The sequence below is a fragment of the Boleophthalmus pectinirostris genome, unplaced genomic scaffold (genome assembly GCF_026225935.1).
Source record: "Boleophthalmus pectinirostris isolate CB_2022bp ecotype Guang Dong unplaced genomic scaffold, ASM2622593v1 HiC_scaffold_7, whole genome shotgun sequence".
NCBI lineage: Eukaryota > Metazoa > Chordata > Actinopteri > Gobiiformes > Gobiidae > Boleophthalmus > Boleophthalmus pectinirostris.
In genome coordinates this window covers 21,334,506-21,350,266 of record NW_026571473.1, presented here as the reverse complement: position 1 = coordinate 21,350,266, position 15,761 = coordinate 21,334,506, and the positions used below count along the sequence as shown (strand labels likewise).

Genomic DNA, 15,761 nt, shown 5'->3' with positions numbered 1-15,761 from the left:
TTCCTTTTTCATTAGCTAGTAGTATGGGGAGTACACTGAAATATATGTGGAGTGGGGCAAATGGGCTAATGGACTATACAGTAGTCAATGTGAAACCCTAAAATACACCAATCCTTGAATATGAGTACATCAGGTAATGTTTATATATTCCTTTCACCTGCAGTGACAGTAGCCTTTTAGAGATGATGTGGTCAGGCGGTACCCACTGATCACTGGGTGTTTCGACCCTGAACTGCAGTACCCTCCTGGCAGTGGGCCAGCAGTGGTGTCCCAACTCACTGTCTATCCCCTCCTCCTGGCCTCCAACTTGTCTCCTCGCTCCTGTTCAGTCACTTTGACACACTTCTCTATATAACATTTACATTTGCAAAGCAGCTCACACTAAATCCTAAACAGAATTTTTGTTATTCAGAACAAAATGTAATCTCAGCAAAATACAGTTTTACAGTCATTTCCCAAAAGTAAGTTTTACCATCAAAGCTCTCAAACTTTGCTCATGTGTTTTCTGTTCTTTCTTTCTGCTCTTTCATTCATTTGGCATTGCATCTTAGAAGTCCTTCTCTCAGTAACCTCAAATCACTGGTTTATGTCGTCTGCCTTTGGGTTCAGATTTTACATATATGAATTTGGGGCTGGGAAAGCTGCACTGTATTTTGTAAAAATTTAATTTAAAAATAGATCTCTGAGAACTGTTTGAACTGATGAGAAATGTTTCAAATGATTTAACCACCTGTGCCCCTGTTGATACATGTTTGAATAAAATGATGAAATTAAACCAAACTTCAAAAATGAGCTAAAACTATGCTCTATATAACTTTTCTGCTGCTTTCACCTGCAGTCATCTCCATGGAGACGTTATTCTGTATACAGGTGTTTTATTGTTCAAAAATACCTTGGGAAACAAAACAAAATTCTCAGGGTGTGCATGTGAGCGTAGCTCTGCCTCTCCACAGAGCTGGCCTGTATCTTGGTCTACAGTTACCTCTTATGGGCAATATGTTTAATGCCCTAATGTGGAACATAGCATCTCCATGGAGAAAAGCAAGTTGCCTTGTGCACCTTTATAGCATAAGAACTAAACATTCTTGAAATTACTTTTATGTATTACTTACTTTTTACAGGACTACAGCTTCAGAAATGTATGTAGTTATGATCTCGCCTCTGCTGTCTAGACTTAACCTAGCTATTAAATGACCTATATTTGTGTTTATGAATCAGCTACGGCGCCTAAACCTCTCATCACTTCTTCTGATCAGATATCAGGTCTGATCTACAGTAGATGGGCTCACATTGGCTGCTGTGGTTTTCCTCCTTGAGCCTGCCTCTTATGTTAAAGCGCGTGTCAAAGTGCGGAGGCGGCACTACCGTCACTGACTCCAGTAATGGACAAACAGTTCGTTTTTAGCATGAACTGTGGCTAATACGATGACGGACAGCAGTTTATTCATATCTTAAGGACAACTTAAACATGTTCTGGGGATGGCTCGTGAGTATTTTACATTTAATTTCGACTTAATCTCATTCTCACAACCACGTGAACTAACTAACATTTCGTGCGTCTTGACACCATTGCGTTTAAGTAGAATTTATTTGACCCACTGATGATGTGTCTACATAGCGACGCCCCATAGTATGCAACATTTGATAACTTTGTGTAATTTACATGCAGCTCAAGTGGCCATGTGAACAGAGCATAAGGAGACAGTTGTTGGCGAGGGATGAGGACAATGAAGTTCCCATGGTTCGTCCTCACCGCGCTTCTGTTGTTACTTCAAACATGCAAAGGTAGGAGTTTACTTCATCTTTTTTGCCTTTGGTTGAATATTCTTTGTTAACCGTGTTTTAATAATTGTTTTATGATTACTAATTGTCTTTTATTTGTAACATTGTAATTTTGGCTCACTACTTCATCAAAGTTTGGTTGGTGGTTTCTTAGTGCTGGATGTGTGTCTGTCCTTTATTTATAACAATCAAAAAGTTGTCTTCTACATCAGTGGTTTCAAAAACATCAGTGAACGTTTTGCATATGGATTTGGCATTACTTTATACTAGATGCCCTTCCTAGACTAGTAACTTTTCAACATTTTTGTTGTTGGGACTGACATAATCATAGAACAACAATACAAGTACAATAATTAAGATCTGTACCCCAGAGCTCTCAGTTACAGCGTTACTAAAGGTTTCTAAAGGTGATCTATGTATGTCAGAAACATACCTGGAGTTTTGTTTCATTCTCACATACAAAATTCTCACACAAATGGTGCACACTCTATTGTGATTTTAAGCTCCATACACCTTCACTAGAATCATTTGGATCATTTCAACCCTGGAAATGCTTATTTTTACTGAACAAAAGATAAAAGATAACTGTTAACTTGAAAACTACTGCTTCATTACATCACAAAGTGTAGTAGAGCATTTTGAGCTTTGGAGATGCAGACAGACTCATAATAAAGGATTACTCAAATATGTGTGAATGAAGCAAAACACAACTTCAGTTATATTATTGAGGATGTAACTGCATTCTAACATGGCATAAAACTCACAGAAGTCAGTTTTGCATAATAGAGGACCTTTAACATATACAGTTGTTTTCTCATTTAGGTGCCAAATCCTGTCATATCTGGTCCACCGCTGGCAATGAGGTGCAAATAACCTCCACATTTCGGGTTTATTGTGCCTTTAACTTGGAGTGCACACCTTCTATGTACAGCGCCAGTGGGCACTCTGCCCCAAGACCTCAGACCCACCAAAAACATAACTCCACCACCATTTACCTGGATGTGGTCAATGTGACAGAGGACTGCACCTTCAGCTGTGACTGTAAAGGCAGCAACAGAAACACTGGGAATAAGCTAGATTCCTGTGGGCTGGACATTTTTGCAGGATGTGAGTAGCAAACACACAACACAAGGTCTAAACACACCTTATTTGATGGGACTGCTGCAGGTTTCCACTTCAGATATGCTAAGGAAAGGGGGAGGTGTGTTTCAAGTGTAAAGTGACTAGGATGTACTGAAGAGGGGTCTTATTAGTTCTTTGTAAATGTGTTAGTGCCAAGTATAATAATAATAATAAAAAAATAATAATAATAATTAAAAATAATAATAATAATATATGCCACAAATATTTCTACCAACCCACTAAATAAAGAATTATTAGTTTTATTAGTATTACATGTGAGAATAAACAAGTGTATAAGTTTCAGATGGTCAAAGTTACTGTAATAGCTCCACCCAACTGCAGAATTGACTAATGAATGAATGAAGCTGCCATTCTAATAAAACAGCTTGCTTCTGTTTCTAACTATTGGTATAACCACATAAGGACATTTAGTAGTATATTAGTAGTTCTGCTTTCTCTTTCTATTTTACTAAACAGTCCATTGTAACATGTCCTATCTGCACTCTAAAATAAACTTGTCATATACACCCTTTCCCAAACGCTGTGCATGCAAAAATAGATGCTTGGACTTGCACTTTCATTTGACACATAACCAGGCAGTAACCACTTTTTACCACTTTTGTGTTATCACAGTTCCACCAGATCGGCCCACCAATGTGTCATGCGTTTACCACATTTCTGAAACATCCTCTGCTGTCGTCTGCTCTTGGGCCAGTGGAAGGAATACATTCATAATTAACGACACAAAATTACGGTATGGTATTACTTTAGTATTTCTAGCATATGTTTAAGTTTTTTATAGATTTTTTGTTGTTGTGCACATATGTAAGCCTGAGTGGGGTGGGGGGTGTTACAGATATGGGGGCTTTGCAGGTTCTAACTCCAACAGTTTGGTGAATGTTTCTTCCCACTCTTCATTGTATTGCACTGTGTTGTCCAGTCAAGTAAAGCCTGTGGGCCAGGAATCTATTTTAAATTACATGTTTATATGTTATATGTTTAATGTCAAAGTTTTTACCCCATCTCAAAGCAAAAATTAAAATAGAATTGCAAGGCCATTAGTATAACTGGTAACGGTCTGACTCAAGAACATAATCTAATCTATGTTACAGGGTAAGGACTTTTACCCATAATGCAACAGGAGAATTGGGGTCTTTCGTTTTCCCTGCGAAGGGAAGTCCTACTGTGAGGGCAAACTTTACTGTGGATGGTTCAGTCCAGGTCATCTCAGTTCGGGCCAATGTTACAAACAAGCTGGGGTCTGCAGAAACCCCTGAAGTCAAATACATTTTGAGGGACATAAGTAAGTACCCATAATGCACCTCTCATTTGTAAGCCTTGAAGAAACTTCTGCATGCATGAATGAATCATCAACTCAGAACCTTATACTTCTGTAATTAAAAATGAAACTTCTACTGTACCATTACCTCAGCAATCCTTTGAGAGTATAGGCATTCTTAATATGATTGTTTTGGGGGCTAATAATGTTTTGTGTAATATATTTTCACTCCTGTTTTATTTATTCATGTGACCAGTGATGCCCCCTGCCCCAGAGCTGCATGAAGTTGACTGTTTTTCTAGAAACTGTTCCATCAAAATTAAGCAGTCTGTCCCTACCCATCACCTGGACATTAATTACAAAGAAGAAAATAAAGAGCAGTGGACACCTCATCCAAAATCGGTAAGTACCTAAGTTCAGGAAAAGTTCATGCATAATTAGTTTGACATTTACCTGCTGCTTACTCATAAACACACTGTGGACTCACTGAATCAAATCCAAAGGCAGAAATGACTAGACCCACTGCTGTGTAAAAGTGAATTGTTTGAAATTTTAAGTAAAAGTGAAGTTAAGTTTTTTGACTAATGCATTATTTTTATTTTGAGTTTATGCAGAATAAAAAGAAATGTCTACATGTTTCACTTTATACAGCGTATATGTATTAAAACACATACTATTACTTATACACAAAATGACACTGGTTCCTGGAAAGGGAGTGAGATGTATGTATGTAGATGCCATCCTACCATTCCAACATGTGAAGATTAGTACAGTAGAGTTTTGTAAATGTTGTTTTCCTTTCAGATTTTTTAAAGGTGCACATTGTGATGAAGAGTTTTCCACCTGCTTGTCTATTTAGAGGTGCTATCACCTTACCTCCCTAATGTTACATAGTACTACATTATCAATCTCCATGGAGGCAAGCAAATGATACCATCAGTGCAAGTTACAGGTCAGATCTGTGATAGGTCTCATCCTCATCAATTCAATGAACGAGATTAGACAGCTAGTGTTTTTGGCTGTACATTTTTTTTTCTTATTGGCCAAATAAAGCCAATGAATCTAAAGATGCAGCAGGGTCTGGAGAGTAGAATGAGACAATTTGGCCAAAAATGATTTAGGCAGTATGCTATGAGGCTGATAAAAGTCTTATTTTATGTTATTATTTTCAGGTTCTGACCAACGGTTCAGTCCTTGTCCAGTCGCTGCAGCCCTACAGATGGTACAGCTTCAGAGCCAGGTCTAGGCTCACCACGGGACTGTGGAGTGACTGGAGCAGAACTGTCTCTAAATGGACTCAAGAAGAAGGTAAAGTATTATAGTAGTAAACAAGAGACACCATAACATCTTTTAGGCTTGAAGAGGTTTAACAGAAATAGGATGTGACACATATGGCTAACTGCCATATTACTCTGTTGAGCTTCCTGATATTGTTGTTGTGCGCACAGTGACGTGATGACGGGATGTGGGACAGTATGTTTACAATCTTTTTCCTATCAATTGTATATTACTGGCCACTGAAACAGTCAATGGGCACTGTGGGTTGATTTTAGTAAAATAAAAGTTACGTAAATTAATGTAATGAAATTAGTCAAACAATTTCTTAGTGTATGAGTGCAAAAAAGGAAAAAAACAACACAGCATTCTTTATCTGATAGTGTGAAGATAAGTCTACTGTGCAAAAACCCTCTAGAAGGTACCTAACTTCAGTCAAATAGATAAACAAGCATTTTGTTGTTTTATATAATACTCATCAATAAGGAAGTGGCCTCAAATAACCTTCACAGCAAGAAGTGAAATCTAACATGTGATAAAAAACATTAAGCCATAAACCAATATGTGGAAGTTGAGGCTTTTCTATTTGATGTTTCTCATGCATTCCATTCATTCCGAAGGAGTAAAATGCTTGCCTAAGTTACAAGAAAGTTTGATTTATTGTCAGATTAGAGAGAAATAATTTGTGCAACTATCGTAAGTAGTTTTACGTGTTGCTGTTCTGTGTCCAAACTGTAGCAAAGGAAACACTTAGCAGGGGCCGGGGGTGTTTGTATTTTTCTGCTTATATAAACTTACAAAGATGTATGTCTTTAGCTCCTGGATGTGCCCTGGATGTGTGGTATGCTGTAGATCACAACAAGATAAGAGTCTACTGGAAGGTATGTTATATACATTTATTCAATCATGCGTCACTGGTAACTTATATGAGCTCTATATGTTTTTTTGCAGTAGCACTTTCACTTCTTTATTTACTCAGTCTGCATTCGCTTTAAAGTAAAGGTCATCGGTTTGACCACTTCTGAGGCGTGCGAGTGAAGCACACACACCACTTTTGCACATCTGACCACATTCACACATATGCACACTGCTTTAAACTCGAGTTCTTAGGAGTAACTGAAACCCAACACAGGTTTCACTTTATAAGAAAAGCTGGGCTGCATAGAAAATACATGCACAGAGCAGAGATAAAGACAAATGTATCTACTATATAATATTCATTCTATAAGTTGTGGGTGTAAAAGTACAGAATGCTGTAGTACACCAAGATGCAGCTACTTCAAATATAGGTCATATTGTACTAATAGGCTACCAATATTATTCTGTTGCCAGCTCCTGAAATTGCTTCTGCTACTATTATGGTACTAGGTCAACAAAAAATAACATATGTTAAATACACTCAGGTAACTATAGCTTTGGTTAATTGTTTTATTTTTTTTTTTACAGAAACTAGACACCTCTGTTGCTCAAGGAAAGATCTTGGATTACATTATCACAGTCTACGACCGAAACTATAATATAATATCAACCCAAACAGCCAACTCAAATAACCAAAGTCATCTAGTGCAGTTATGTTTAAATTGTCATGTAACAGTGAGTGCCCGCAACTCCAGGGGGCGCTCTCCTCCTGGTAATATCACCATCCACACTGTCAAAGGTAAATATTCAATTTTTAAAAATCTGTGGTTCTATGTTCCATGTACTAATGTACTAATCCTCTGTTCAGCCAAGGCCACTCTTGTGCCTGTAATAAACAATAAAAATGTCGCCATCTCCTGGACCCAACATGTAACTGCACCCCTTCCCCTCGAATATGTGGTAGAATGGTTTGCCAAATACCAGAAACCGAAGGCACTCCGATGGCTCAGGATGGGCCAGAACAGCAGCCATGTTGTTATCACAGGTGAGATGTAAAATATAATAAATAAATAAATGTGTTCTATTTTATATCCTGTATGTCAAATAATGTACTCCCAATTTGACCTTGTTTGTGTTAGTGGTCCTCAGCAGTTGTGTTTAAGACTTGGTTTAGTCCTATTTTGGACCAGATTTACCCCTTTTTTTAGTTAGTCCACACATAGCTGAACAAAAAGTGAACTGGTGGCACTATGTACAAATAATTTGACATTACTGGGTTTAATTGCTCTCTTAAAGTCCTGGCTCAATAATTAGGTTGCTCACAGAAGCTTTGTTTCAGTGGCTGTGTCCGAAATTTTGTCATTGTTACTATATAGTGATGGAGAGGTTAGGGTGATGATAGGCAGGATAAATATGTTTATAATGAAACAAACTGATTATTTACTGATCTCTTGCGGCCCCTCGTGTAATGGTTTTAGTTGTTTGAATAGCAAGATGTAAAACTAAATAACATATTTTTTTGCAGATATGGAGCCATTCGTGTGCTATGAAGGAGCAGTGTATGTTTTTTATAGTGACAACTCAGTGGATCGACTGGAGTTTACTGATATCAACACAGACGTTTCAGGTAAGGGCAGTACTGGTTATACTGAAATTATATAAATGTTTTGGTTCTTTAAGATTATTCACAAATTCTTAATTTTTAATGTTATTTTCAGTCCCCACATCTGGGCCTGTTGTTATTGAAAAGGTGGTGGGAACTACAGTCAATGTGACCTGGCTTTCTATGGAAGAACCCGGAGGCTGCATCATCAAATACATAATTTACTTAGAGAAAAACAACAGATTTTTTGCCTCCTGTAAGACAACATTTTACAATTAATAGGATTTTAATGGGGAATATTAATAGATTATGTGCAAGACAGTGGTAGAATTAACAATCTTAGCATAGCAGTGACGCTTAGCCAAAATATTAAGGGTATTAAAGGTGTTTATCATTATTTGAGCCACACTTGTCAGTATCGACAATATAACATAGTAAAAGGTCAAGTCTACAGGGTTCAGAGCACTTTTACAAGAATGAACATACACACCCATTCACTCCATAACCATATACTAGTACATACTGACACTGGAGGCAAAAATCGTCTTATAGCACAACAACAACAATGGTTGGAAATGGGGATCTAACCGTCAACTTTGGTCTGTAGACATTGAATGGACCATGGAGAGAGAGAGGAACAGCTGATGTTAGAAGTTATGGCATTAAGTCAGACAGTGAACTATCAGGAAAATACATTTTTAGTGGTTGTAATTGTTTTTAATGTTATAAATTACAAGATATTGCACATTTTCTTGTTTTAGATAATGTATCACCATCACAGAGATTTTGGGTTTTAAGAGATCTGACTCCAGCGGACTACAGGATTTGGATGAGCATTTCCACTGCGAAAGGAGAAGGACCACCAGGTCAAAAAGTCAACTTTTTCATCCAACGTAAGGAGTTAAATATGATTAACTATGATCTGTAAATACCATATGTCAATACTGTACAATGTCACGTACCTGTGTTCTACTTTTACAGAAGATCCACCCTTGGCTCTTATCATCACATTTAGTGTCCTGATTACTTTGGTGGGGGTTTTAATCTGTGTGTACCAATTTTCAGCTGTAAAGGAAAGGTATAAATGAATCCTTAAACACTTATAAACAAGAGAAAATAACCAAAAACATAATATAAACAAACGTGTCCTAATCAGATATTTTTGAAATTTCTCTTTCAGGATTTGGGTGTATTTTCAGTATTGCATGCCTGATATTCCTGACCCTGCAAACAGTAAATGGGCAAAAGATTGTTTAAAAGAAAAGGTATCAAAATGACAATATATACACATTAATATATTTAGACATAAACATAATCATAAACTTAAACATTTGATACTAATTCTTGAAACTAAAATATAGTATTTTTCTTGGTTTGTTGTTTGTTCATTAGTTAGTTACAGCTGACTTCAAAACCTCAAAAATATGGAGTCAGGGTGTCCAATATCAAACGTTTGCTAAGTAATATAACACGGTACAGTGGTGCAGATCCAAAATGCATAATACATTTACTCATTACATTATTACACACTGTCTACTAAAGTGTGTAAGTTAAAGCTCGAAATTGTTATGCTAAATTGTGCCTTGATACTTGTTTAATTCTACCTTAAGTAATAAAAAAATAATAATTACATGAGGTCATCTCCTGAACAGATGAAAATGCTATTTTACATTATTAAGTTATTCACACTAAATTGCCTTGTTGCAACACAAAAAATGGAAAAGGCAGAATTTTCAATACCACATTGTATAGGCCTAATGCAATTGTCAAAATAAAACAATATGTGGTTAATTCAGGAAAGATCCAAATTTATACTATTTATTTAAAAGAAGTGGACAATACTGTTACCTTGCTTTTGTCTGTACAGGCCAAAGTGAATCTCCATCATCAAATCAGCATCTCCACAGTGAGCGAGACGGAGGAGGACCTTGTTTTGGTGGACATCCAGGAGCTGCCCCGTCCACCGCTGTTGCCCCAGATCAGTTTGAGCTCAGATTCAGAGACTGCTACGCAGCCGTACCCTCACATTACCTATATCAAGTGCTTCTCCCACGATTCGGACAGTTCGGGACAAACTCACACGTCCTCCCTGGGCACAAATGAGACAGTGGACTACATCTCCCCTCACGACACAGCAGGCATGTCTGAGGAGGAGGAGGAGGATTTACCCACCTTCTTTCCAAGTCACAGTTTCTTCCCAGAACAACTTGATCTTGGACCAAAGTTGACTCTTGATGCTGTGAAGATTGATGGAAGTGATTTCTTTCTCCAATAATGTAATGTTAAATGACCAGACTGTTAAGAGCAATGCTTAGCTTGTCATTCACAGTCAAGTAAATTAATAATTATTAGCTCTTGCTTATGTTGGGGCGATTGTGGCGATATTAATTATACAGAGCAAAGATTTTAGCAGAAAGCTGTGAATTGTTAGACAACTTGGTCCGAACATATCTCAATCTACAGCATTTGTGGAGTGTTGCCAATCATTTCAGTTCTACATGTCAGTCATCTACTCCAAAGTGGTCCAAGGAAACAAAAAAAAACGCACTGTTGACAACAAGTGAAGAAAGTAGACTGGATCTGGAACAAAGATTAGGTTAGCGTGGTGGCCCAACAATCTACCATCGCTTAAATTCCTGCTTTTTCCATTTCCATTAGAAAGGTGCAAGAACGCATGCTTTGTTAATTATAGGACCACATAGTAAGCAGGCGATTATCTGTGATTTTATTTAGTATTAACATATTCTGGGGCTGTATCTTTGTTAATTAACTAACTACCTCAAAGTTTCCATGAATAAGGACTGCTTCTGCCATTTTGTTAAGCGTTGAGTGCAGTTTCTACAGAAAACTCAGTTAATAAGTATTGCTTTTAACACTTTAAATACATTTGCAATGTGACAGTACTTGCCATTTTGGTCTCCATTTTAATAAATCTAACAATTAAGAATACTGTATGTCAAATGTTTTGGTTTCATTGAGAAAAGCCACATGCAGATTTGTTTAGCATCTGAAAATATGAAGTGAAAATATTCTGTGCGCCAAAACTAAGACCAATTTTCTTTCATGTAAAATGAAAATTTTAGCCTTGAGGATTTAATTGCTATAACACTTACTGGTGATTGAAACAAAAGCATACTCTCGATTGTTTGAGGTCCTTTAAAGCAAACAAAGATATGATTCAACCTAGTGATTCTAGATCAGTGGTGGAGAGTTGTTGGCTACTGTTATTACTAAATTATAATTATCAGACTTGTGGGGGCCAGATTATAAGCAACTGGCCCAGGTCTGCTCTAGAGTTAAGAATACTTTTTGTGAAAATAAAACACTTGGACAATACAGAAAAGTCACAGTGCAAAAAATATATCGACCACCTTTATTTACCGACAGAGGTCTCCAATAGCAGGGTTAGATTCACACAAATGTCAAGTCTTGAGCTGTTTCACACAATGAACTGCACTTCTTTCAGAGTGATTATGCAGAGGGCCACAGGGCTATGTAAAAGTAATGAGAAAACGCCAGCAAAAAGACCGCAGCAGCACAAAGGAGCTGAGCCCAAATACAGAGTGGAGTGTGTACAAGTCTGGAAAGAGCCAATGAAATGACATCACCAGCAATTTTCATTTAGGAAAAGACAAGGCAGTTGCCTGCACTTGGCTTACACTCATGAGGAGCTGGGCAAATTATCACCCGCAATGTCACCGAAAGAGGACATGGGAGCCCAAACATTGAGATGATCCATCAGACAGTGCTCAGGATCAATACAAATTTAGTTATGACCTCATAATCCTGAAAAATGACCTAAAGTTCTCAATGAACACTTCCATAGAAAATCCCCAAAATACAGAGCCATTTCAGCAGTATATCGAGAAGGAGGCAACATCTGGTCAGAGACCAAAGTTAGTCCCATTTTGCACCATGTGAAATAGTCTAAATTTATGAAAATAGTTCAATTTACAGGACGAAGATCATAGAAGAATAGACCTCCTGTACAAAATATAAAACAATATTCCCAGTGCTAAAGAAAGAAAATCCATAAATCTCATTGAGTGAAACACCTGGTGTGGCTGAGCCTACTGTAAAGCAAGAAAGCAATGGCACACACCCAGCTTAAAATACTCTTACATTTCAAATGCATATTTTCAAGCAGCAATTACAAAAATTCATCAATGGACAATGCATAACCTCTGAAAAGAACACTGTATGAAAACATCCCTGCTACTTTGTTTCCAAGTACAAAACCTCTACCAATAAAGCTGCTCCCGAGTAGCAAGAAGTCCTTTTCTTTTTTGACTTTTTTTGTAATTTCTGTTTTTTCCATCTTCGTTTTGTTTTTATTACGTAAAACTCAGTTCTCACATTGAGTGCCACAGTTAATGACAGTCTTATCCATCATTTCACTCTGCTGAAGGATCCAGGATCATGCAAGCCTCGTAGTGGAGGTGCTCAGGCTCCTGTGGGAGGCCTAACCCAGGGCTGGGAAGGCCTCAGGGTCGTCCACGTTGGGCACAGAAGTAGACGACTGGGTGGAAAAAAAAAAATATATTAACATTTTTTTGTTTTTTAATAAAGTAAAAACAAATAACCAGAAAAGCTCTGGTCATATGATAATAAAAAAAAAGACATTCCACAAAGAATTTACCCTGTCAGGCCTTCCTCCACGGACCGGCCTGGTTGCTTCCCCACGGCCCCTCCCGCCTCTGCCTCCACGAGGTCCTCCACGGCCGCGACCAGGACGTCCCAGGTCTCCAAAGTTAATCTCCAGCTTGGACGTGATGTCATTGGCTGGTTTTCTAAAGTGGTGTTCATCCTCAATCTAAGATTATAATTAAGTAGTAAGTTAAACCATACAAAAATATATTATGTGTAATACTAAAACTGGTCACAAAACATACCTTATCATCACCTTCATGCTCAATCAGATCTTCCTTCTTGTTCTGTAAAAGAAAAAAAAAAAAAAAGAAAAAAACACTGAACCATGGATTTGATATGAAAAGGCAAATTTGTCTGTTGTGTGGACTCATGCTGGACTCACATCAGCTTTGGACTTGTGCAGCACAAAGCCCTTGTTCCAGTCGGCTCCTTCGTTAGCCTTGCGGATGTTGAAGTCCACTTTGGCGCGGTCTTTGTCCTGCATTGCTTTCCATTCGTCCAGAGTCATCTCCTTAGGGCCTTCCTCCTTCACCTCCTCTGCCTCATTCTCCCTTCAATAAATGCAAGGAAAACAAGCTGTGCGTCAACACCACATATCGTTCCATCAGGTGCTTTTCACTTGGAGACATGTCATAGATTTACTTGTTCTCAGAGTCGGCAGGTGGGTGCTCCTCTCCCTCAGGGTTTTCCTCGGTCAGGTTTGATTGGTCGAGCTCACTGCAGAAAGGAGGAGTCAGTCTTTAAACTACACATATACATACACAGCACTCTTTTGTAGAGAAGAAACTTACTTTAGTTCATCCTTGACAGTGCCCCAGTTGTGAGAGCCACTTCCCCCACGCTTTTCCTCACCTTTCAGACTACTGAAACAACATTTGCTTTAGTCAAGGCATAGCACAGAAACGCTTACCAATATATCAAGTATTAAGTCAATCAAATATAGCAGGAAGACTTACGATCGGTCGCTGCCACTGTGACGATCAAATTCACGTTTTCCTCGAGAATCAAAGCCATCACCACGGCCCATGCCACGCCCTCTTCCCCCACGTCCGCCTCTGCCACCTCCACGTCCTCTCATTGGCCGGTCACCCGCAGGTCTAGACAAAGCAACACTGAGATCAATAACACAATTCTGACATATGAATAATAAAAGCCCCCTTTTGGAAAGGCCTATACATAACATAGCAGTAGTTTGGAACACTCAGTAAACTCACTTTTCCACAGAGAAATCACCTCCCTCAGGCTTCTCTCCTCCCTCTCCGGCAGGTTTCTCAAAGCGGCGTGGTGGTCGCCTCTCGGTCGGCGGCCTTCTGTCTGTGGGAGGACGGCCCTCATTTTGGCCCTGAGGCCTGGAGCCTTCGCCTTCAGGCTTACGGCCCATTCTCCTCATGCCAGCTCCTGCAAGTGACACATAAACAAGATAAGTCAAAATCTGATAAACTAAGTATCAGTATAATGAACAGATGATTTTAGTGTCTGTATGAGGCATGTTGATTATGACAATGTGGAAAAAACCTTCAAGAGTTTTTGAAAGTCCAAAAAAGCTATTTGTAAAATCAAATGCATTAATATTATGGCTCACAACATTCTGTTTACACTTTTGACCTCTAGTGAGATTTCAGTGGCCGAGAGTGACACTACTGCTTCCACCCATTGCCCAACTAAGATACAAAAATAGACTCCGTCCCAACAGCAGCTGCCGCTGCTATAGACTGTCCACCTGTCCCCTCTCCTCTCACTCTGCAGAGATGACCCACTAGCCAACAGACACTGCAACAGGACAATTAACCGGATCTTATGCATACGAACAAACTACGAAAATTATTGAAATACACAAAATAAGCACTCAACGTTGCACCCACTAATCACGTGTGGTAAAACGACACTAGTGAGCCAATAGGAAGTGGCAGAGATGAGGTAGTGCACAACACGCCCCGTAGAAACCACGAGGTCCGTTTCCACGAGACAACGAGCTGCGCCCGCTGACAAACGCACCTGCGTGATGGTCTGAACCGGCTTATAATCATCCACGCATTTTACTATTTACGTATTGTTACACACACAATTCATTTAATCATTTACCGATTACGCCTTTGTTTTGGCTAATGTGTGGAGGCAAAACGGCTTAAGTCACAAAAGTTGGACAAATTGGTTTTAGAAATGGTCTAGTTTGTATTCATCCCTTGACAGATGAAATCCGAACTTAGGACAAGTCAAATAATGACCAGGCCGACTGGTTTGTGGACAGGCGCCTCAGGCCTGCAGGAGCACGAGCTAAAACGTGTTTGGCTGAAAAAAGCTCAACACCAAATGCCGTACGTCCTGCAGAGCCAAGACAACACCGTGTAAAAAGACTGTTCCAGAGAACGATCTGAGCACAAAAGAGACCATGCGGTCCTCATGTCATGGGGCATAAACCAGCGGCAGTGGAGACATTAGCCACTGTCAAGCTATCAGCCACAGACGGACTAAACCGCGTTTATGTAAAATGCATAGTTACCATCTTTCTTGAGTGGGACGGGGGCTTGTGTGTCTTCCTTCTTGTCAGCCAGAGGGGCCTTTCTGTCTTTCTGGGACTCCTTTTTGGGCTGCTTGGCTGCTTGAGCTGCGGTCTTGGCGGCAGGAGCAGCAGCAGCCTCCTTCTTCTTCTTGACCTCGGCCTGCAGCAACGTCTCGTATGGATCCGACTCATCGTCAAATAATTGGTCGTACCGATTGGTTATGGCACAGCCAAAACCTTCTTGCATTTGTCCGGGCATGATGGCGCCCCTTCAGCAGGATTTTCCTCCGATTCTACGAGGCTTGGTGCGAACACTTCGCTAGATGAAGCCACAAGATGGCTGGGAAAAGGACTGACTTCTCTTCCGGTGCGATAGACATCCGGGACATTGGCTGTGGCGCGGGCGGGGCGTGTAGTTCTTTACGAGGCCAAACCCAGTAGGATACAACTGCTGGCACACGAGTGTCAAACTACATTACCCATAAGACTATACTGTCGACTGTTTGTTGTAGAGAACAGCATGGGAAATGTCTACACTGCAAGTTGAACTTTTCATACCAATCACCCTCAGGCTGAAATAGTAGAATTATATTGTCAGTATATTTTAGTCTAATAAAAACTCTGTAATAAGTCAAACTGAATTTTGTGAGGAAGCCCAGAGAAAAATAATAACAACTTTAAGATAAACAGCA

At 39.2% G+C, this 15,761-nt stretch overlaps 2 protein-coding genes across 5 annotated transcripts; one reads left to right on the top strand and one right to left on the bottom strand.

The window, feature by feature from the left end:
- The first annotated feature begins 1,329 nt into the window (after positions 1-1,329).
- Positions 1,330-10,868, top strand: il12rb2 (interleukin 12 receptor, beta 2a). Its single transcript, XM_020940081.2, has 16 exons — positions 1,330-1,486; positions 1,670-1,785; positions 2,605-2,889; positions 3,538-3,658; positions 4,017-4,207; positions 4,440-4,585; positions 5,356-5,491; positions 6,275-6,339; positions 6,905-7,115; positions 7,185-7,361; positions 7,842-7,943; positions 8,035-8,175; positions 8,681-8,812; positions 8,901-8,997; positions 9,100-9,184; positions 9,787-10,868. Exons 2-16 carry the CDS (start codon positions 1,719-1,721, stop codon positions 10,192-10,194), a joined length of 2,364 nt encoding a protein of 787 aa, XP_020795740.1. The 5' UTR covers positions 1,330-1,486; positions 1,670-1,718; the 3' UTR covers positions 10,195-10,868.
- Positions 10,869-11,278: 410 nt separating this feature from the next.
- Positions 11,279-15,447, bottom strand: serbp1a (SERPINE1 mRNA binding protein 1a). Of its 4 annotated transcripts, none has more exons than XM_020940033.2 (9): positions 15,070-15,447; positions 13,784-13,967; positions 13,526-13,666; positions 13,361-13,429; positions 13,212-13,286; positions 12,952-13,123; positions 12,812-12,853; positions 12,559-12,732; positions 11,279-12,438 (listed from the first exon to the last, which is right to left on the bottom strand). In XM_020940033.2, exons 1-9 carry the CDS (start codon positions 15,326-15,328, stop codon positions 12,382-12,384), a joined length of 1,173 nt encoding a protein of 390 aa, XP_020795692.1. In that variant the 5' UTR covers positions 15,329-15,447; the 3' UTR covers positions 11,279-12,381. The 4 variants fall into 4 exon arrangements, with proteins under 4 accessions (XP_020795692.1, XP_020795689.1, XP_020795690.1 ...); XM_020940030.2 differs by having other exon boundaries at positions 13,361-13,432; positions 15,070-15,446; XM_020940031.2 differs by having other exon boundaries at positions 12,952-13,120; positions 13,361-13,432; positions 15,070-15,446.
- Between the last annotated feature and the right edge of the window lie 314 nt (positions 15,448-15,761).

Excerpts from the sequence above, each read along its gene's own strand:
- serbp1a (XM_020940030.2), bottom strand. The coding sequence starts at position 15,328 with ATGCCCGGACAAATGCAAGAAGGTTTTGGCTGTGCCATAACCAATCGG. Across the intron at positions 13,968-15,069 it reads CGTCCCACTCAAGAAAGATG|GAGCTGGCATGAGGAGAATG; the intron begins GTAACTATGCAT and ends TGTCACTTGCAG. Across the intron at positions 13,287-13,360 it reads ACTGTCAAGGATGAACTAAA|TGAGCTCGACCAATCAAACC; the intron begins GTAAGTTTCTTC and ends TCCTTTCTGCAG.
- il12rb2 (XM_020940081.2), top strand. The coding sequence starts at position 1,719 with ATGAGGACAATGAAGTTCCCATGGTTCGTCCTCACCGCGCTTCTGTTG. Across the intron at positions 2,890-3,537 it reads GCTGGACATTTTTGCAGGAT|TTCCACCAGATCGGCCCACC; the intron begins GTGAGTAGCAAA and ends GTGTTATCACAG. Across the intron at positions 5,492-6,274 it reads TAAATGGACTCAAGAAGAAG|CTCCTGGATGTGCCCTGGAT; the intron begins GTAAAGTATTAT and ends GTATGTCTTTAG.